Here is a 24,806-nt window from a genome sequence, read left to right on the forward strand (position 1 = left end):
ATTCTAATGATGGTTAAATCTTTAAACTATTAACTAGAACTTCCTCTTAAAATTTGCAAGAACCTAAATCTGTTCTATCTTAAGTATAAACAAACTAATTTATGTTATCTAATATTTAATTTTCAAAGGATTGATAGGATACATTTTACAGGATTTGAGTGTTAAATTTTTCGATTTATTAAGATGTCTTTTATAGGGTTGTAAAAAAATCAATAAGAAATAAATATATTTGATAAATCCAAAATGTGTTTTTTTTTGAAAACTTGGATCAAAAATAGGTTTTATGTTTTTTCAAATATTTTTGAAAAAGTGAAAAACATACTTATTAATAAATAGATCGTGTTAAATTACTACCTATGCCTTAATGTCCAAAATTTTATATTTTATTACTGAAATAAACCTTATATAAGAGCATAATAAAAATTGTATCTATATATAGGATCAATAATTTATCATTTACAGGTGAGCTTGGTGTGACATTTTGAATTAAACCTTTAAAAATTTTAAGGAGTTACAATTATATATTTAATTCTGGAATAATTTATTATTACTGATTTCATCAGGATATTCTAATGAGTTTTCTCTTGATGTTAACCTCAGAAAAGTATGAACCAAACCTTTATAGAATTATGAGGTAAATATATTTAAATATAAAATAATTATTTTTTATTTGGAGGCTGGTGGCGATGCGGAGATTTAAATTAAAATTATAAAGCCCTTAAGAATTTTTTTTTTATATATAAATTTCGATATATTATTTTTTATATTAAGCCTTCTTAAATATTATAGATTTTCACTCATTTCTTCATGATGTTTATATCTTAATTTTTAAGCTGTTTAGACGAAGCTATTTTAGCTATCCAAACATTCAGCTCTTTACCAATACTATTAAATTCACATAAAGTAGATAGTATATATATAGAATAAGTCTCTTCACTAAATTTTAAACAATTAGGTCTAAAAATGAAAGAGTTAAGGACATTATCCTTTTTACCTATCATGCCGTAAAGTCGCGATCTCCCTTATCAAACTATATTTATGATTTAATAACATTATAAATTAGTTATATAAAATTCACATGTAAATTATTTTTACATAAAAATTATTAATTTAACTAATATGGGTTAACATAACTTATAAATATTATATTATATATTCAAAACAGGAAATTGATTTGCCAAGAATGTAAAAATCCCTTAGATCCTGAGGGAAAAATTCATGATACAATATTATGTAAAATATGTGATTTAAGAATCCACAAAGGCTGTCTAAAAGCACCCTTGGCATATTGTATGATTTGGGCCTCTTTAAAAGCTCCTTTTTTTTGTAAAAATTGTTACAAATAAACAGATTCACTAGCCAGGTTAAAATCCTCACCGGATAAAAAAACAGCAACTAATGAGCTTAGATTTATTATTATTTATAATTTAAAACCTCACCCTAGAGCTATAAATATTAATACATGTGAAGAAGATAAAATAGCTATAAATTTTTTAAAATATTATCAAAGAGATAATATTTTAGAAAAATATAGACCCCTTAGGGTATTGGGTGACGGGAATTGCTTTTATCGAGCAATATCTCTGGCTATATATAGGGATTCTGATTTATATATATTTGTTCGAGTTAAGGCAGCTCTAGAAGTGATACAGAACTAAGAATATTATAGTTTCAATAGTCCCAATTATATCTTAAAAAATGATTTATTAAATTTTGAAACTTCATATGAACAAATATTAAACTCTATTATAAACATCGATGTTTGGGCTGGATTGCCAGAAATTTAAGCAACTAGTGCTGGTTTAATGGAACCATTTAGGTCGGAAAGTATATTTCCAAATAACCCTTATAACAGGGATATACGTGGTAGGGGTGTGTCGATTGACCAGCCCATTAATCGTGCCATCCTTTGGACGACGACTAATCCCCTTATTATAAAGCATATCGTTATTAATCATTTTGCCTTTTTATATTAAAAAGAAGATAATATAGATATTGATATGAATATAGATAGATCAGATAGCTGTAATAAGGTCTTACCTATAGATAAAAACGTAATAACGTCAAAATTGATAAATATCAATACCGAGATTAAAAAATCTTCCTCACCAAAAAAAAATAAAATTCAAGAAATATTAAAAAAGCCGTTTGAAGATTTTTTGGATATTTCAATTGACGATCTTGCTCATTGTGCGATGCCTTTTAAATCTAGATATACAGATATCCCTAAGATAAATATTGCGTTAATGACCAAAAATTATAAATCGAATATTTTAGGTTCTGATAATAATTTAACACAGATCACTGGAGACGATATATCCGTTGTTTCGAGTAAAGATGATTACTCAGAAATTTCATCAAATAGTTTATCACAATATACTAAAGATGATATGTCAGATATATCTAGTGATGAATTTAAAGATATCGATGATAATTTAGCCTTATGTAGGTGTTTTTAAAGAAAAATGAGTATTTTTTTAGAATACCCGTGTGCCGCAATTCGTAGTTTAGTCATTATAATTTAACATTAAATATGGCAATTCGCAGTTTAGTCATTTTAATTTAGCATCATATACACCTTAGAAAATTTAATTTAACATTAATTACGGCAATTCGTAGTTTAGTCATTTTAATTTAACATTATATACGGCAATTCGCAGTTTAGTCATTAATTTAACATCATATACTGTTTAGAAAATTTAATTTAACAATAATTACGGCAATTCGTAGTTTAGTCATTTTAATTTAACATTAAATACGGCAATTCGTAGTTTACTTAATTTAATTTAACATTATAAACCGCAATTCGTAGTTTAGTCATTTTAATTTAACATAATATATTGTTTAGAAAATTTAATTTAACATTAATTACGGCAATTCGTAGTTTAGTCATTTTAATTTAACATTATATAACGGCAATTCGCAGTTTAGTCATTTTAATTTAACATAAAATACGGCAATTCGTAGTTTAGTCACTTTATTTTAATATTAAATACGGCAATTCGTAGTTTAGTCTCTTTATTTTAAGATTAGATACGGCAATTCGTAGTTTAGTCACTTATTTTAAGATTAGATACGGCAATTCGTAGTTTAGTCATTTTATTTTAACATTAAATACGGCAATTCGCAGTTTAGTCATTTTAATTTAACATAAAATACGGCAAGTTTATTCTATTTAATTTAACATAAAATACGGCAATTCGTAGTTTATTCATATTTAATATAACATTATATACGGCAATTCGTAGTTTAGTCATCCAATCTTCCATAATTTTATCTAAATTTAACAATAATTTACGCAATTCGTAGTTTAGACATGGCAATTCGCAATTTACCTGGCAATTCGTAGTTTATAGCAATTCTTATTTTAGTCATGGCCTATTATTTCTAATATAAAAAACATCTCTTGTCAAATTTCAATGGCTTCGTATAATAAAAAAAAAGATAAGTTAAGAGCTCAATCAGGGGTGTCGCTATCCTTTACAATCTCAGGGGACTCAACTAAAAAAAAATTGTGGGGGCTTCGTCCCCCCCCCATACCCCCAATTTGCGGGCCTTAGGCCGGGTTTTATATTATTATATTATACTTTTTTTTTAATTTGTTAACTCTTCAATTATTCTGAATTTTAATTTTCTAATTATTATGCATACAAATTAAACATATAAATAATTAAAACAATACAAGACATTTCTAAAAATAAAATTGTTTATTACAAAATCTATTTATTACAGTATAAAATATTTTCGATTGCTGATATAAAAAAAGTTGCATCTAATTAGAAGTGATAAAAGATTAATTAATTCATACATATGCCTTATTCTTAGCAACTTACATTGACAAAAGGTTAACAAACTAATATTACTCTCTGTTACCATTTTACACATTTATAAAATGGACTAATAAGGAAATCAACAATTCTTGAAGAAGAGAGTATAAAGGACCAATCCTAATCATAAAACTAGTAAGTGGTTAGAGCTTCCTTTTAGATAACATGATGATCGAGAAAATTATTGTGAGATATTAAATTTCTAAAAGATTATCATCCATTTTAAATGATATATAAACGACTACACAGTTGACCATTATTGTTTATCTAAAATATGCAATCATATGCTCTCAGCCGTTGTAGTAATAATCTTAAATTACATAGCAACACAAATAATAGATGCTGGCTAATTTGCAGTAATAGCCATGGCCAGGGTTGTCAGGTCAAAATTTTTAAATTGTGGGAGAAATTTGGTATAATGCGAGAGAAATATGAAAATTGCGGTAGAAATATAAAAATTGCTAAAAAAATTTTTTGCGGGCCTGAATTTACTTAATTATCCACCTATTGTTTTTATAAATAGTTTATATAAATACAAAGTCGGTAATTATTTTTAAAAATAAAATACGTCTTGATTTATTAGAATATATTAATTTATAAAAAAAAACCAACGATTTTTTTAAATATAAAAGAATGTAAACAAGATAAAATTTTATTAAAAAAAACGATTTTAATTTTACAATTAAAAATATATTTTATGTGAATATCCCGCAAAACGACCGCAATTGGGTATAACATTATAGGGATAGGCGCTTAATTATCACGTATCATGTTTAAATACATAATAAGGTACTCCATAAATAAGAAATAATACAAATGTAACTACAGTTGCGTCAATTTTAATCACTTATCATGTAGTGCAACATTCACAGAGATACTTATTATCACATTGTTGGTAGAATCTTTTTCCCATAATATTTAACTAATATAAATGAAAACTATACTTGTAGAACAAAAATGAGCAAGACTATCATCAATGTTTTAGGACCTAAATCCAGGTGGTCAATTCTTGACGATTTGAAAGATGGGCATACATATGCAATTCTAACAGATGCATCTAATAAGGGAAATATTAAAATATTTCTCTTGATATTTCAACAAAATCAAGGTCGTTTCAATAAAACTATTAAATTTTTTCCCCTCAAATAGTGAAAAATCCAAAGACATGGCTATCCATATAATGATAAATATAGCAGATTTGAGATTATCAATAAATTGCATGTCAGCCTTTCCTGATAATGCCTCAGTGAATTTGGTAAAAATAGATATTTACAGAATTGAGTCAGCACAATGTTGGTTGCGATATGTTCCTAATACCCGCCATCGATAGAATTTCAAAAGTTTTATAAACCTTTAAAAATATATTTCTTAAATAAAGATTACAAAAGCTATCATAACATTTTTGAAAATATTTTTCAATAATGAATGGCAGAGGTATATTTAGGAATGATTTTACATGTAGGAAATCTACTACATGCTGTTAATGTGATAGGTATATATTGCAACAACTCACATCATTACCACTTCACCAACTCTTTTAATTCATTACTCTTTTAGTTGACTAACTAAATTCGTTAAAACATATCATCACAATTATTTCAACATCCACAGATAATACATTCATTGCCTTCTTGCAAGAATTATGTAGTATATGGCATATACAGCCAATTAGTATTAATTCATTATTGTGCTGCCTCAATTCAGTAACTTTAGTTTTTGCCAAAATTTACAGAGGCATTATCAGCGCAGAAAGCTGACATGTAAATCATTGATAACCCTGAATCACCTATATTTACCATTATGTGGCTAGCTACATCGTTGGATTTTTTACTATCCGAGGAAAAAATTTTAAAAGTTTTATTGAAAATTTTAAAAGTTTTTAATGAAATGTTCTTATTCTTGTTGAAATAGCGAAGGATCGAGGGAAATGTTTTAATATTTCCTTTATTAGATGCATCTGTTAGAATCGCAGAATCGTGTATGGATGCCCATCTTTCAAATCATCTAAAATTGACCTCTAGGATTCAGGCATTATAACATTTGTGATAGCCTTGCTCATTTTTGTTATGCCACAAGTAAGGTTTGAACTTATATTGGAGTCGTTAAATATCATGAGAAAAAGATTCGACCCACATTGTGATGATATAGCTCTTCTGTGAATGTTAATACATGATAGATGTATACGATTTTCGCAAATGTAGTTGCATCTGTATTATTTATTATTGAGAGTATTTTGGTATTGCAATCGATGTTGATATACTCCCCTGACTTATATGAATGAAATGATGTTGATTTATTATTGGATAAAATTAAAACAGGATAGAAAGAAATTTACAAACTATACATGTTTTTCGAATAAATATTTAAAATTTACTATTAATATATAAAAATAATCAATTAATGTCTCTCAAAATCATTATTTATATATTAAAAACGTTAAAATACTTTTGAAAAAAATTGCGGGAGAAATTAAAAAATTGCGTTAGATTTTTGCGGGAGATTTCCAATTGCGGTAGTTTTGCAGGAGAGATATCTGCGTGTAAATTAAATTGCCGGAGTCTCCCACTAATGGGGGGAGACATGGCAACCCTGGCCATGGCACTCACGCACGATGTAAACTAGTATTAGAATTTATTAAGTGGGATAAATTAATAAAATAAAAACACTAAAAATCTTTGGAAGAAATAATTGTGCATATATATTGAAGCCTTTATTATTTACACGGCAAGGATGTCATATTAGAAATGAAACTTTGAACTATAAAATAAGGGCCAGAATGATATGATGAAACAATTAAGATTTTATATATTATCTCACCACCGCTAGTTGGTATATTATATCTTAAAATAATAGTAGTTTGTAAAAATATCAAAAATATACTTGAATTAAAAATTTAACTCAAAACTGTTTTTTGAAAAAGAAATAAATAGCTTTCCTAACGTAAAAAAGAAAAAAAATCAAATTTATTACATCTATTGTAGGATGAATAATAAAATGTTTAATTTTGAAAATTATTTATAACTTAATAGATGTCGTTAAATACATAAAAGCAAATTGTTATTATATTTATTATCAAAAGCATTTTATATTAAAATTCATTATAATATTAACTTAATATATTATAACTGTCAAATACGTCTATAAAAGTGGCATTTTATCTAATATTTTATAAATAACTGTATATAATAGAGGATTATTAACTATATGTCTACTTATTTACTTTTTATTATACTTATTTGAACCTTGAAAATATTTTTAGGAATAGGTATGATAATAAAATTTAAAAATAAATATACAGTTGATTAGTCAACTCTGCTAATTACAATATTAAATTTTTTAGTTTTCAATTAATAAATGATATATTTATTTAATTAGGGTTATAAAATAATTTAAATTTAAATAGTCAATTAAGCTTTTGCTCTTAATGCTAAATTAATATTTAAGGAGTATTGATATTATATTTGTAACGCAAAATTTGATTGCTAGCTGGCATAGTGAAAATTAATTTATATGTATTAATTAATTTAATCTAATATTTAAAATATTATTCATTTAATAAATATTTATAGTCATTAATTTTTAAATAATAAAATTAAATCATATTTTACTTAATAGAATTATAAATCTTTCACGGGGCAATCAAAAAAATTTATTTATAGTTCAAGTGGTTAAGATTCCATTAAACTTTTAGCTTCAGGGGGCTATTCAAATTTTCCAGGGGCTCGAGCCCCTGTGCGTCCTCCTCCCCTAGCGACGCCACTGTGTTCAATATTCAAAGACATCCTATTATATTAAAATAAAGAAAGTGTTAATATAAAAAATAAAAACAAGTCATTAGTTAACAAGTTAATTCAAATAATCCAACAATTTATATATTACATTGGATATAAGAATAACGATTTGTTCGAAACAAATCTGTTAGTTTTCTTATTTTGAAATAAATTGTAATTCATTAAAATTTAATGATTATTCATTTAAATTGAATAAAGTTTAAATAATGAATTAAAATTTCCAATATATGTTCATGTTTTAAATTAAATAATTTCTGTCATAACTGATCTATAAACAAATTGTGCGAAAGGAATATCATTGGCCAATTCTATCATATCCTTCAATTTCAAAGGTATAACTGAAATCTATTTGTGTATAATTATTGCTAATATTTATAATTTTTTTTAACAAAGTTTATGTTAGATAGTGAGAACAGTAGCATGGCTAGTCTGGGAGTTTCTCATTTTTTATAGAAAAAGTACGAGTAATAATGTACTTTGTGGGCACAACGGGGAAAACTATTTGCTGGTGAGAATAACCTGATTACAGATTCAGAAGATGATTAAAGTGTAGAGAGTAGGGGAAGACCGTGGTATAGTCGACCCCAAAAGGGCAAACCGTATTAAAATATATAACACTCTATCAATCATAATGTCTCGAAAGTCTTATTTTGTTACCCATTTTTATAACAAGGTTTAAATTTAAATTTTAATATAAATATATCTAATATCTTTTTTTTCAAAGATTTTATTTTTTTCTGGAAATAATTTTGACGAGTGAGTGATACCCGGATACGAACGAAACTTTGCTTGGTGTTATTTATTTCCACATAAAATTTATATTATCTTTATAGAAAACATACATATTGGCATAAAATGTTGTAACAGCACAGCTGTCTTATGACCAATCACTACATCATATTATATAATTTTCATACTCATTAAATGAGAGTTTTACACAAAAAGTAATATGATAAATATATTTATATTCCTATTCATATTTAAACATACTAAATAAATTTTACGTCAGTTCATAAAATTTTAAGGTTATCAAAAAAATGTAATCGGATTGTTTTTAAGAAATGAGACCAATTAGTCCATTTCACCGGCAGACTGATTAGTTTCCTAATCTAAAGGTTTGTAATATTGTTTTTGTATGAAATTTGCTATGCAAAGCAATTTGACTGTAAATATATTATAATATTTATTGATAAATTTACATTTTTTGGATAAAGCCCATTAGACACTATTAAGTTGTGTGTCAGGATGAGATAAACTTTTTGTTTTCCTTTGAATCTATAATTATACCACATTATTTAGTTAGTAATGTTCCTATCAATAAATAATAAATTTTGACTGATATTGTATTTGATTGGTAAAAAGTATTATTAATTTTTATTTTTGAAAAATTATGAAGTTCTACTGAGCTACTTTTGCAGGTATAAATCATATACAGCATTATAAATATTTATGTTGTTCAACATAAATAATAATTATAGCAAGCATAAATATAATACAATTAAATATTGCTGGTCAAGAAAATTATTTATTAGAGTTACATTAGAAATATAAGCCATTTACGTCATAAATCTGGGCTTAATATATTTCCAGCCTCCCCTATATTAGAGATAGAAAGTTGTAAATGAGCATGAAATGGTTCGAGGAATTATAATCAAGCTAAAGTTAGAAATATGGAGCATCGTAAATGTAGTAATCGGTTTATTTAAAATGTCGAAACACCTAATCTTTTGGGCTAACATTGTCATATAGCCCTGTTGTTCTGTTAGGATAATTAGGTATTACGAATTGCGAGTGGTGCACAAGCATGCACCCAGATGAGTATAATGTGAAGCATCATAATATACAAAGAGTTTTTCCCGAAGAGAGGATACTTCCACCCTTTCTCAAATGCTAGTAAAACCAAATTTTATTAATAAATTTTCTTTGAACTATAACAACCTGATCCTATCTCTCTAAACATTTTAACACTAACTACTTTCCTAAGATAGAATTTCAATGAGTTTGTTTCAGAAAAATTAAACATCCAATTGAAAATCGAAACCTTTACAAGGCGTACTTTATCTAAATATAAAGGAATTTTTTTAAATATTTTAATGTAACAAATTTTGCGAAAATAAAATTATCAAAAAAATTAGAACATATCAAAGAAAAATTATCAACTGCTTATTTATTTGAAATTACTGTTATGTAAGTATAAAAATATTTTTAAAAGGCTTACCAAATAATTTTTATAACTGTTCATTTAATTCTAAAGTAAATTAATATTATTGCCCATTATTATTTTTTGTTTTTTTATTTGACGTTGGCGTACTATATTTATAATGCAATAACATATTGTGGAATAAATATTAGTTATCTATTAGAATGTCTAACTTATATATTACATTTAAAGATATTAGGATATTATATTAGTAGATAATTACCAATCTATTTCTATACAATAGGTTTTAAATTAAATTATGAATTATTATAGCAATATATTATCCATAAATCATTCTTCAAAGATGTAATAGATAACACTATCCCCTACTACCCCCTCCATACAATCAATTCCTATCCATAAACCCCCCTCCCCTCCTTTAAAATATTTGGCTAAATTGTTCCTACACCTCCCCCCCCTTCCTATATAGATGCGATGTATATTAGTCTTATTATTCGGTTACCATAATTATAATTCTTCCATACATTTTTACTGAGTAAATGTCTTGAGATCATTTTAAATGTTGTCTTTAAAGATTTATTTAATTTCTTCCAAATATGTGTTGCATTATGGAAAATAAATACTTTAACATAAAATGATATTCTGAAATTATAAATATATTTCATCTTTTTTGAGAAATTTATAATATTAGTTGAATTAAAATTAGAATAGGAAGTTGCCTTACCATATCCTATATCTTTTTGATCTTTAATCCTACGTCCTTATCCTTATTTCAGTTATTATTAATTTTAAATACATTTCAATCAATAAAAAAATTCTTTCCGAAGAACATTGCTAGAGTTGTTTCTTTTATTAATTATAGACACAAAACACATTTATTAACTAAGAAGAAAAATATTACTCTAAAAATGATAACCTGATTATTTGATCAAAAACATGTAAATTAAAAATTGTGGAAACTATAGAGGATATTTCCATTACATATTGGCCCATACATATTTAGTACTTCTGATGATGACCGATTAATACTAACCTTTAAATTGTTTTTTTTTATGTTTATATAAATTGATTTTTTTTTACAAATCGTAAAGATTGATTTTTTTTATATAAATTATTATGTTAATATGAAAATTGTTATATAAGCATGATATTTTAGTTTTAAAATAGATGTAAAAATTTTAAAATAAATTAAATAAAATTAAACTCGTAACTTTTATTTATTCTTAGTAAACTTTAACTTCTATAATTTTTTTATAGCAGTATGTCAATCTTGGCAATTTTTCCATATTTAGCAGTTAGTTTATTTTTTTAAATATTAATTAACGGATTGACGCTCTAAATATACGTTAATTGTTTGAGAAACTCTAAAATTTTAAGATACTTGTATCTAAATATTTAATTAAAACTTTCAAGTTATAACAATCTTTTTATAATAAAAAAAAACTATATAGTATAACATAAATTTAAAAAATATTATACATTACCGAATTGTAGTTTATACTGATACATTGTGTCATTGAGCACATCTAAAAAATAGAAAATTTATAAATGTTTAATCTTATGTGTTGAGCATCTTCATAAATTGGTATATATGATTTTTGATTAAGCCTTTCAATTTGATTAGACTTGATACCCATATTTTTTTCTGTTTTCAGTCTCATTGAAAAGTTTCTAGTTCATCTATTAAAGGTAATTATTTTGAAATAAAATTGTAAATTTTCCATAATAATTTTAAGATTGAGACCATTTTAAATATAATTTCTTTCTCTAATTTTACATCACAAGACATTTAAATTTTAGTCATATATCATGAGTATAATATTGAGATGTGATTAATGTTACTTTATCATTATTAAAATCAAATCATTAAAAATAATAAATTCTTGTTGCACATTTTTATCCACCCCTTTTTTTCAAAACTAAATTACATCTAAAGTAAATTTTCCTTGCCCTCTTTTAAACCAGGTTCTTCTTAGTAATCAAATAAATCTGAACAGTATTTATCAATTGATTTTATTATAAAATTAAATCCATTTCCAAAGTGAGGGTGTTGCCAAAGTCAATATCTTATTTCTTTTTAAAAAAATATTCCTTAAGTATATAAAAATAATTGGAAAAATATAAATAAACTAACCAAAAATTTAAAATACATGCTAAATAATTTTAAATACAGCCCCAATCAATAAAAATTAACTATTGAGTACCCAAAAATTAAAAAGGCCTACCAATTGTTTTATCAACTGTCATTTTAATAAAAACACTGCCAATTTGATTAATTTTAGCTCATTTTTAAAAAATTTCCCAAATAATAGGTTGTCTTAGGTTTATTGAGTTAATCTTGTGAGCATGTTCAAATTTGAAAATCTTCAATTTGTGAAGATTTTGAAACTCACAAACATTAAGCTAAATTTTCTCAACAGATTTGGGGTTAGTATCTAATTGTCCTTAAGTTAACCTTCAGGCCTTAACATGAACCATTTGAACAAAAAAACATTTAAAGCTTGGTAGCTAATACTTGATTTTGATTAATAAGATAATAAAGTAAAAGTAATAACTTAAATTCATTCAATCTTTTAATCATAGTAACAAATAGAATATTTTGTGCAAACTTAAAATAAATATAATTTCATTTATGTAATGGTAGAATCATAATATAAGCAGAAGTTTTTCTTATTCATAATTATATCTTAAAATATTACAATTATAGTAACAAATAAAATATTTTGTGCAAACTTAAAATAAAATATAATTTCATTTATATAATGGTGGAATCATATTATAAGCAGCAGTTTTTCTTATTTATTATTATTAACATATTTTAATCATAGTCAAATAAAATATTTTGTGCAAACTTAAAATAAATATATTTGCATTTATGTAATGATGGAATCTTAATATAAGCAGTTGTTTTTCTTACTTGTCATTCTCTTATAGCTTCAATAAAATTTTTTTATTTTAGGACATTATTCCCCCCAACAATCAATAAAATTTACATGTTTAAAATTATCTTCTGAAGGTACCATGTTATTTAATTCATATTTATAATTTCATAGAAAAAATCATTCCATTTTCCTATTGCCAAACTGTGAATTAGTTGTGTTAAATTTTTTTATTTGTCAATTGAATTACATATAGATATGTTTCTAGGAATCTTTCCTTATCTTTATTAGCACGTTGGTCATAGACATACCCAAAGGTAGCGTACGTTAATTGTATGAATCCTCCATATTATGCCGATTTTTTTCTTCTTAAGGATTACCAACAAACCTTGTAACCCAAAAATGAAGTTATAGGAGTGTGATACTACACACGAGCTATATATGTTTTGTAATGAGTTAATGAGTATAGCATTGAAAGAAATTGAATATAAGAATATAAAAGGTCTTCCAAAATTTAATAATTATTCTTAATTAAATAAATTTGATTAGAGATTCGTAAATACTAAATTAATTAATGTCTAGTGAAATCATTTTTAAGTTTCCTGGGAAGGAAGAATAGTTATAGGTATCGGGCCCATCCATTTGAATATCTATAACTTTATAAATCATGAGCAATTTTTTTTATATCATTTATTAATATATTACTCTCCAAAATTAAATATGAAAAACCTATATAAAAAAATATAATTGTTGAAATTTTATTAAACACCTAAATTATATTAGTAGCAAGATATCTTATTTTTTAACTGAAAAAACTAAAAAATATAATTAATCTGAATATAATTATAACAAAATATAATTTAAAAGAAGTTAAAATACAAATAATTTAATTAAAAATATATTATAATATATCCATTTTTACACATTTTCCTAAATAACTAATATTCTTTTATCAATAAATTAATGTAAAATAGGTGGCATGAAGTTTTGAAAGGGTTATATTGGTAAATAAAAAATAATTATTAGCAGAGTCAAAACAGATTCTTAAAATATTTAAAATCAATAATAATTTATTTTTACGCTGATAATCAACTAATAAGTTGCAATAGAGATTGTAAAAATTCCTCTCTCATAAGATCTTCAATGCAACTGGATTCAAGGAAAAATAAAAATGTCATATATTGGAGATGGGTTTCTGCAGAAAAAGTTTATCGCTTCTCGGCCTCTTGGCTAAGATCAAAGTGTAGTATCTGTTCTTATCAGCTTAATATCTGGTACGTCCCCTAATGGGGACCAGTATATTAAACTCATTTTTGGAAATTTTGGGGAGGTGCTCTGGGCTTGCTCATCCCTCCCCTAAGGGTCAACCTGGTATTGCAGTACCTCCAGGAGTGGCCCAAAACAATAAATTAATCAATTTAGAACTTTTAGTAATTGGGAAAAAACTAGTTTTTTTTTTAAAATTAATTGAAATTTAAAATAACTATAAATATTGCTTTAAGATTAACTTTATTCGGTAAAAAAAATTAAAACATGAACATTTATATACACTATTGAATTAAAAATATATATTAAAAACAAAAAAATACATATAATTAAAAGAAGGGAAATTAAGAAAAAACAAATGTGTTTTAATTTAGCTTACAATAAAAAAATCATTAAATAAAAATTATACCGCCAAAATAGTTATACCAATAGCCACTCCTACAAGTATTTTAAATTTTTTTTAATCCCGAAATCATGCATGAAGATAATCATGTTCATCCATTAAACACTTATATAAATCCTCAGAAACAAATATTACTAATACTCTATAAACTGTTAAGGCTGACAGCTTATTACAAAATATTTTTATTGATATTGAAGGCAATCATTGTACACAATTTAAGTATGAAACCCTTATTCAAAATTTTATATACATTTATTTTTTAATTACCATTACCTTAAATTTCTTATGAATGTTTAAATTTGTCAAAGTTATAGCACTTATTTAATATTCAATAAAAAGTGCAACAAAAAGTTTTGTTTTGATTATAATGTGTGAGTGATTTGTATTTAATTTAAGGAAGACTGCTAAAATGACTTAAATCACATTTTATCAAAATTCATTAAATTTATAATAATTTTTATTATAGAAATATACAAAAGTATAAATATGAAGATAATATATAAAATTATAAATATGAAAATAATATATAAAATTATAAATATGAAAATAATATATAAAATTATAAATATGAAAATAATATATAAAATTATAAATATGAAGGGAAAATTTCATTTTAAATTCAAAAATTTGTTTCTGATTGACTATATCATTTAACATATCTTGTGTGTTTGGCTCTAAATCCTAATAATAGATTACTATATAGTTCTAATTTAATGTTACAATACTTGTGATGATATTTGTACATTTAATATATCTTGGATGTTTGGCTCTATTCCTAACATAGATTATTATATAGTTCCTATTTCATGTTATAATACATGTGGAGATATTTGTACATTAATAGCATCCTTAGATTGTTTTAAACTGAAACTTGCTTCAGTGTGCTTACATATATCCTATACATTTTCTTTTAGCCAGTAAAGATCTTCAATAAATTTATGTAATATTTTAAATAAAAATGGGGAAAAAATAACTATTTTTTTAAATTTTTTAAAAAATGTGATTTTTAATTAATAAATTATATAAAAAAATCACCAAATAAAAATTATAGCATCAAAATAATTATATCAAATCAATATCTCCATAAAGTTGTTATAGAATTAGAATAATTTTTTTTTTTGATTATTTAAATTTAAAAACTTTTTATTGAAGGAAATATTAAGCAGAAAAAATAATTTATGTCCTATATAAGAGTCTCCTTGAAAATTAAAAGGTATTAGTATAAATAATAATAACTCTTTAATTAAGTTCTATATCTCTTATAAATAATTTTGATCAGATAAATTTATGTTAGAATATTCAAGTACTTCACGAAAATTAGAAGACTGTTTTATATTAGCATTGTTTAACGGCCCCCATTAAAAATTTTTTACACGTATATAGCAGAAATGTTTGGATCTCTATTTGCTAAATCTCGAAACTAGCTTAATATTAATTTGGTTATAATCTTAATAAAAAAATCGACCCAAAATAACCTTTTATATGTATCCCTTATATTATTCAAAAATTTATTGATCAGACCATAATTACTTCTTATATTTATTAATTTTTGGATTATAGAAAAGTATTTTTTTTTAAATAAAATATTTCTCTACTATTTAATGATTAATATATATATCAGAGACCTGCAGGCCCGGCCCTAAATCCAGCCCGGCCGTATTTAAAATTTTTTAAATATACCCGGGCCGGGCCTAAAAAATTTTTTTAAACATATCCGGGCCAGGCCGGGCCTAAAAATTTTTTTTTAAAATATATCCGGGCCTATTTTACCAAATCAATCAAATAAAGGAATATCTTAAATAAGCCCCAATATTCAAGTATTATTAATATATTTTTTTATAATTCATATCTAAATTTTTAGAATATATTTGACCAAAACAATCAAATAAAGGAATATCACTTCTTGAAGTTTGTAATACCTTTCAAAGCGAAAAAGGAGAAATAAAATTGATTTTACTTAATATAAAGCATTTTTTAATTGAAAAATTTGTTTTACACAAGTATCATTTTATTTCTCTTTTTCTATGTCCCAAATTCAAGACGTATATAGTCAGGGACAGATCGCAAGATGATGGAAAACTATATAAAAGATTATATTAAATTACAAGAGGCTCAGGAAGTAAATAAAATACCATCGACCAGTCAAATTACGACTGTTGTTAAACAAACTGAATCGTTGCGATGGTAATTCTGGTAATATGTCAATACCCGATGATGAATATTATAATTACATAAATAAAAAAATAGATGAAACATTTAAGGTGGATAATTTGTTAGAGTGGTGGGCGGCTCATCGAAGCGAATTTCCAATTTTAGCAAAATTGGCAATTCCTGCTTCAAGTGCAAGCTGTGGGCGGAATTTTTCCACTACGAGAATTCTTGAAGAAAGAAGAAGTAATCTTCAACCTGAAAAGGTAGATATGCTTCTCTTTCTTCATGATAATTTGTGAATTTTCAATATCTTTCTTGAGTATAGGGTTTCTTCAATCATGCTGGTTTTTTACTTTGCAAACTGTCAAATATTTATTGCATTTATTATATTTACCTTGAGTCATGAAAGTTTTTAATCCAACATTTTTCATTATTTTTTTTTACAATATTATATAATACAATTATTTTTGTTAAAAATTTATATTATAAAATAAATTATATTAATATTGTGCAATTAGATTATATTTTCAAAATACTATTTATTATACATGCATTTTTTTAAATAGCGATTTATTTTTATTTTATAAATTAAATAGTAAATTAAATACAATATATTATATTTTCAAAATATTTTCCATTTTTATAAATTAAATATTAGTTTTATTATTTTTAAATGCAATATAAAATATAGTATATGCTCAAAATATTATTACCATTTTTATGAATATTAGTTTTATTTTTATAAATGCAATATAAAATATAGTATATGCTCAAAATATCCATTTTTATAAATAACAGTTTTATAATTTTTATAAATTCAATATAATATTCTCAAAATATTAGCTTTTTACATGTATTTTTTAAATAATAAGCGATAATATTCGCTGAAAAATATGGTAAAATACCTCATAGGTGAATTTTTGTATATACCAGGTCGAATATAATTTTAAAAAATTCCGAGCCGGGCCTGAAATTTTTTTTTTAAAAAATATCCGGGATGGGCCTTAAATTTTTAATCCGGGCCGGGCCGTAAAAAATTTTTTTAAAAAATATCCTGGCCGGGCCGGAAAAATTTAAAACCGGGCCGGGCATTGCAAATGGTACCTCTGCAGGTCTCTGATATATATATATATATAGAATAGATATTTTTGATTTAAAAACTATTAATTAATATAAAAACTATATAAAAAATTTAAAAAAAGGTTATAAAATATTGTAATCTCTATTAAAAATAATGAACATGAGGAAGTGCATCTAGGGTATGGAATCATATATTCTTTTTTTTTTAATTTCGAATTCCATTAAAAATGAAAAGTTAAAGATTTTTAAAAAAATCTATTATGCATTATTATTTTCTAATCATATACACCCCTACCATGATTGAGCCATAGAGTCGAATTTAGGGTCGGATATAAATAAAAGACCACAACTTTGGGTCGTATTGAATAAAAACCCGATTGGGTCTGTCGAAAAACAAAGACCAAGATTTTGGGTCATGGTCATTTTTTACGACCCTGGGTTGAAATCGCAAAAAACAACCCAAATTTTGTATCCAGGTCGAGAAAAATGGACCCATGTTTTGTATCGAAGACCCAAATTTTGGATCCGGCGTTTTAACGAAACTATTATATAAATTACACATATTATGTTATCGACAAGGGCATTCGCGTAAACAAAGAGGAGCGGGGAGGGAGTTTTTCCCCTTTAGCAAATTTGTCAGTTATTTTACAAACTCTTTTCCTCTTATCCTTAAAAAAAAATATTTACGGTGAAAAAATTCCACACATAAATCTTTCCCCATTTACTAAAAAATCCTGTATGCCTACGTGGCAGGATTTGATCCAATTTATAAAAAAAAAAAAATGAAATTTATACGAAATAATTTAACTTGAATAAAAATATTAACCTTTAAATTTAACAAAACAGAAAGAAAGAAAGAAAGAAAGAAAGAAAGAAAGAAAGAAAGAAAGAAAGAAAGAAAGAAGAAAGATAGCTTAATTTTAAGAAAATCTAGTATGGCATACTCGAAAAGGGACGATATTTCCGGCGTGAAATGTAGGAAACATTATCTGCGACCTAATATAAGAAGTTGTGCTAGAAAATCTTCAATGTTCATGGATATAGAATTATCGTTTTCCTTGATTGGGCATTGGTTGAAGTAGAGGCTCAGAGAATAAAAAAAAATCTAGCAAAAAAAACAAAAAATTATTTAAAAAATTTAAAATACAAAAAATAAAATAAAATAAAATAAAACGGAGAAAAATGTATGCGTAAATATAAATAAAGAATATTTTAAAAATTATTTAAAAAATTAAATAATATATGTTTAAAACATAATTAAATAATATTATTTTTTTTAACTAACTTCTCTTCTACTTTACATTAAAAAACCCGCTTTACAATAAAAAAAACATACTTTTGTACGCATGTGATTTTCATAAAAATTTTCCTAAAAGTTTAATTTATTTATTTAGTGTTATTTTCAAATGTGTTATATCGTCGTCACCCCTGCAAGAACTCGTAAGCATTTTTTTTCACAATATACGTTTTTTGGATAAATGGGTTCATCTTATATTAAATATTTTCTTTCTTTCTTTCTTTCTTTCTTCTCTCTCTCTTTCTTTCTTTCTTTCTTTCTTTCTTTCTTTCTTTCTTTCTTTCTTTCTTTCTTTCTTTCTTTCTTTCTTTCTTTCTTTCTTTCTTTCTTTCTTTCTTTCTTTCTTTCTTTCTTTCTTTCTTTCTTTCTTTCTTTCTTTCTTTCTTTTCTTCCTTTCTTTCTTTCTTGCAATTAATTAAGATAAAAAGTCATGTTTAAATATATATAGAAAAAAAATTGTGTTGGAAATTTAATTTTAAAATAAAATAATGATATTTTTTTAAAAAAAAATTTCTAAAGTAATTTTAACAAACAAAAGTTGAAATATAAGAATATTAATTATCGAATAGGAATACTATTTTTTTTCAATTTAAATGAAAACTCCCACCAATCTTCGTGGAGAATTCAGAGACCAAAAAGAATACGCAAATTAGCGAAAACAATTAATTTAACAAAGAAAAAATGGATATAGTTAGTCACCTTACAAACAACAAATTTGAAATGTTTACGCATCGGTTAATAAATCTAGAACGCGACACATTAACAGAAATAAATGTAGATCCTCTAAAGGAACACAATATTCATAAAAAGAGGAATTAAGAAGAAAAAAAAGAGACTCTTCCATAATTGAGAAAGATACATCATTAGCTTATTAATGGCAAATAACACTTTTACTACATCCATGAGATAATAGTAAATTTGTCCCCTAACAACCATTATTAAAAGATCCATTAGTATTTATTTTATAGTTATAAAAGTTTAAAAAAAAAATTGCGAGAAATGATAAATAATAATATAAATTTCTTATGAATAAATACAATAACCGGGAAATAAATTTATCTGGGCCGAACCTGAGAATTTTGTCATCTGCAAACCTCTGCCATGCATTACCCTTATAAATATAGAAAAATGTCTATTTTGTAACTTTATAAATATTACATATTAATGGAAAGTATGAAATTATGTTGTGCCAACATTAATATAAAAAAAGGAAAAAAAAATATATTCCTATTTTATATAACCATTACATCCATTATATTTTTCTTGACAACTATTTTTTTTATATATGTATATGTCGTATCGGGATTCAGAATCCGTGGAGATTCAGAATCTCTTGATTTTAAATCCTTTACCGAGGGCGAATTAAAAAAAATTTAAACCGGAAGTGTATTCTAGCATGTGTAGCCCATAAATTTCAGCCAATTTTGCCACGAACTTTAGAATTACTTCTAATTTATATTAATTTTTATATTGGATTTTTCATGTAAATTAAAAAAAAATTACCAAAATGTCTATGGCTGAAATTCATAGAAATACTCTACGCATGCTAGAATACATTTATGGTTAAATCGGATAAAATTTTTCTAAATCGCCCGAGATTCCGAATTCCCATAAGTCATTACTTAATTTATGGATTTATCAATAAATAATAATAAAATAAAATAATTTTCTTTGAATTATATTTGCAAATTGAGGTTTAACATGATTCAATTTGATACTTTCTTGGGAGGATAGGATTCTTAGTTAATATATAACATATAGTAAATTATTATGTGTCAGAAAAAAATTAGGGTAAAAAAAATTAAAAATCTAAATGGTCAGATAAAATGTAGCATCTTTCAATTATATATATATATAATATATATATATCTAATAAATACATTTAATAAATTTTGTTACCTAAAAATAATATTTAATACTTGTGATATATGAAATTCTTAAATTTTTTAAGGGGGTCAATGGTAAATTTGGTGGTTCAGAATGTTTTACAAATTGGAGCAGCATTTTCTTTAAAGATATCTATAAATAATTCAAAATGGTAGTGGCAAAATTTAAATGAGCTCCACTAATATACGTAATCAAAATTTTAGATATATGCAAGCGCAAAGCGTGTGTTTTTGAACAAGGGAAGGGGGGGGGGTCCCGAGTTTGATGATGATAGGTGTGGCAAAAAAAACATTAGGTTATTATAATCTCCTTGAATTTTAATACTTTAAGATGATACTAAAACGATCATGTTTTGATTATGGAGATGAGAGAACTCCAAATCAACCTCTTTCTTCAGTATAAAAATATGGACGATATTAAAAAATATATTTCATGGAAAGGGAAGCAGTAAACAATATTAACTTGAAATTCTAAAAAAAACATATATCAAAATTTTAATGCTCTTTTTTTCTCTTTAGCTTTCACCTTTTCTGGTGGTAAGCTCCTTCAACATCTCTCTCCACTTTATGTTATTCATACAATCTCTTTTATCTATTTTATACTTCTTTATATTGGCTCTAACTTTATGGCCCCATTGAAGTTTTGGCCTTCCTCTTTTACGTTTGCCCATCACTTCCAAACTTTCAACTTTATTTCCTATGTAGTTCATAGGCCTTCTCATTGTGTGCCCATACCACCTAAGTCTGTTTACCATTAACTTAGTCTTAATGGGCACTACCTTTAAACTATTTAGTATTCTTGTACTGCGCACCTTATCCTTTCTTGTTACCCCAGCAATCATCCTCAGCATTCTCATCTCCATAGTTTGTAGACTTCTCTCGTCTGATTCTTTGGTTGGCCATGTTTCCGAACTATATAGAATAGTTGGTTGTACTATGGAACTGTAGATTTTTCCCTTTAATCTGTGTGGGATTCTTTTGTCAAATAGCACTCCAGATAAAGATCTCCACTTTAACCACCCTTGATTAATCTTATTCTTTATCTCTTTTTCTATTGTGCCGTTTGTTTGTATAGTGGAGCCCAAATATTTGCAGCTTTTAATTGCGGATATCTGCCAATCATTTATATCAATACTCTCCGTTTCATCTCCTCCTATCACCATATACTCCGTCTTTTCTCTATTTACTTTTAATCCGTGCGTTTCTAGGATATTTATCCAATTCACTAACCTTTCTTTCATTTCATCCTTGGATTCGGCAAGTATCACAATATCATCTGCAAATATCATATTCCACGGGACTGTTTGAGGTATAGACTGTGCTAATACATCTATTACTGTAATGAAGAGAAGTGGGCTGAGAGCCGACCCTTGATGAACTCCTTCGGCTATTGTGAAGCCTGCTGAAGTACCTGTTGTGCTACGGACCATTGTTGTATGTCCCATATACATATCCTGTATTATTCTTATATATTTTTCGGGAACTTTTTTGTGGCGTAGCGCCCACCAGATAAGTTTTCTTGGGATTCTATCGAAGGCCTTTTCTAGATCGAGAAAGACCATGTGTAGCTTTTTGTTCTTTTCTCTGTATTTTTCACTCATTTGCCTAATTGCATGGATAGCATCGGTTGTTGATCTTCCAGGCATAAAGCCAAACTGTGTCTCTCCTATTTCGATTATATCTCTTAATCTTTTTTCTATTATTTTTTCGTATAGTTTTAGACAGTGTGACATTAGTTTTATGCCCCTGTAATTTTGACAATTGTGTGGATCCCCTTTATTTTTGAAGATAGGAACTAGATAGCTCTTCCTCCATTTTTGGGGAACCTCTTCATTTCCAAGTATTTTATTGTACAGATTTGTGAGGAGATGTATTCCATCATCTCCTAGTGCTTTAAGGCTTTCTATTGGAATATCGTCTGGACCCCTAGCTTTGTTGTTTTTCATATGCTTGAGGCATGTGATTATTTCTTGTTCCGTTATAGGTTGTACAAGGTTTTGACAAGGGGAGTGTTCATCGAGATGCAATATGTGGGAATTAAAGTTGAGAAGCTCCTGAAAATATTCTTTCCATCTATTCATTATTTCTTTTTCCTTTATTATCAATTTCCCATCTTTATTTTTGATTACTTTCGGAGCTCCGTTTATATCCCTAGAGTTCTTTTCTCGCTGTTTGGCTAATCTGTATATTTTATTTTGCCCTTCTTTGGTATGTAGATCTTCGTACATGTCATCGTATGCCATAGATTTGGCCCTAGCCACCGCCTTTGTAGCTAATCTCTTGGATTTTTTGTATCTTGACTTGTCATCTGCATTTTTGGATTTGTACCATATTTTATAAAGGGCTTTTTTCTCCTGTATAGTGGTTTGTACCTCTTGATTCCACCACCATAGTTCTTTGTGTGATTTGTTGCCTCCTCTTGTCAAGCCTAGCGTCGATTTTGCAGTGTCTATTAATCTGGATGAAAGGTCTGTCCAGATTTTTTCACTGACTTGTGAGCAATTTATTGTTTCAATGTTTGCATTGATTGCAAAGGCATCTGTCATTGTTTTTAATTTGCCCCATTTGATGCATGGTTCCAGTTTTATCTTATTTTGAGTGGATTTATTTGAGATTTGTAAATCCATGATTAGTAGCTTGTGTTGTGCGGCGATATCTTCTCCTGGGATGACTTTGCAGTCTATTACATCTTTTAATCTTCTGCGAGAGATTAGCATGTAATCTATCTGTGTTTTCCTAGTACCACTTTCATATGTTATTAAATGACTGTCTTTTTTCCTATAGTAGGTGTTGGTTAAGGCAAGGTCGAAGGCTTGCGCAAATTTCAGTACGTGCTCTCCTTCATCATTTCTTTCTCCGTATCCAAAACCACCATGATGCCTTTTGTAGCTATCTCTTGCTTTCCCCACATGCGCATTTAAGTCACCACCAATTATGACTAGGTCATCCTTAGGGATTTCCATTACAGCTTCATCAAGGATAGCTCTAAAGTCATCTTTCTCTTCTTCCTTGCAACCCGTTTGAGGAGCATATACTGATAGGATGTGTAGTATTGATTGACCAATGCAGAGTTTTATCTTCATTAGTCTATCAGAGATCCTGTTGACTTCTACTACTGAAGAGGTTAGGTCTTGGCTGAGGATGATGCCGACACCGTTCCTATTGCTAACAAGTCCATTATAGTACAATTTATACCCATCTCCAATCATCAAAGTTTTCTGTCCTTTCCATTTCGTCTCTTGTATACACGCTATATCAACTTTTCTCTTGTTCAACATTGATGCCAATTCTCTCGTCTTACCTTTAAGCGTCCCAATATTCAAACTTGCCAGTCTTGTCTTCTTTGCTTTGACCTTTACTTTATTTTTCACAGGATGGAGGTCTACACCCTGCGCGTCGCATGGAGGGAACGCCCTAGCTTTCATATTCATATTTTCATTTGTGTCCTTCATTTGTTTATTGGACAGGTATCCTTAGCACCCGGCTGTCCAGGCCTGTCGGTGACCGGGGTGTCATCTCTAAGCTCCGAAATTCATCATACCATATGTCTTTACACATCAGTCATCGAAGAAAAACTTGAAAGTTTTTATGGTTCTTACCAGGATTGAACCCGCGTCCTTGTTCATACTCGTGTTTCCAAGCCTACATCTTACCCATTAGGCTTAAATATTTTACGAAAAAATTAGAGATTAATTCTACCTAGCAAGAAGGGGAACTGAATTTGAAGAGATTCAGGAGGTTGGTTGCAGAAGATAATTCTGTCTCCGTTGAAAAATGTAAACTACATTATGGAATGAGGAAGATGAATAAATATTGATCAGTTACCATGTCTCAAGTTAAAAATTAGTTTTCGATCAAAGTTTATATATAATATAAAATTTTAATAGTATTTATTTTAAAAATTATTAGATAGGTGTCACTGGTTCCTATTTTTTTCAGACAGAAATTCTATTTATCAGTCTACATGACATCCTCTAAGCAGAATTAGAGAGAAGAAAATAAATATATTATTTAGATTTAAGAATATCACACTCATTTTATTTAATTTTAAAAAAAATGGCTATA

The 24,806-nt window shown here is 26.6% G+C and overlaps 1 protein-coding gene and 1 non-coding gene across 2 annotated transcripts in view; both read left to right on the forward strand.

Annotated features, from left to right (window-relative positions):
* LOC135928213 (heme-binding protein 1-like) overlaps positions 1–24,806 on the forward strand; it is a 42,684-nt gene that overhangs the window by 6,726 nt on the left and 11,152 nt on the right. The window contains exon 3 of the mRNA XM_065464603.1: positions 2,278–2,449. Coding sequence (XP_065320675.1) covers positions 2,278–2,449 — 172 coding nt within the window. The remainder of the gene's footprint in view (positions 1–2,277; positions 2,450–24,806) is intronic.
* On the forward strand, positions 13,869–14,063 carry LOC135929218 (U2 spliceosomal RNA). Its single transcript, XR_010572525.1, has one exon. It is a non-coding gene; the product is annotated as a U2 spliceosomal RNA (small nuclear RNA).

This window comes from Gordionus sp. m RMFG-2023, chromosome 4 (genome assembly GCF_954871325.1).
Source record: "Gordionus sp. m RMFG-2023 chromosome 4, tfGorSpeb1-WG-v2, whole genome shotgun sequence".
Lineage (NCBI taxonomy): Eukaryota > Metazoa > Nematomorpha > Gordioida > Chordodea > Parachordodidae > Gordionus > Gordionus sp. m RMFG-2023.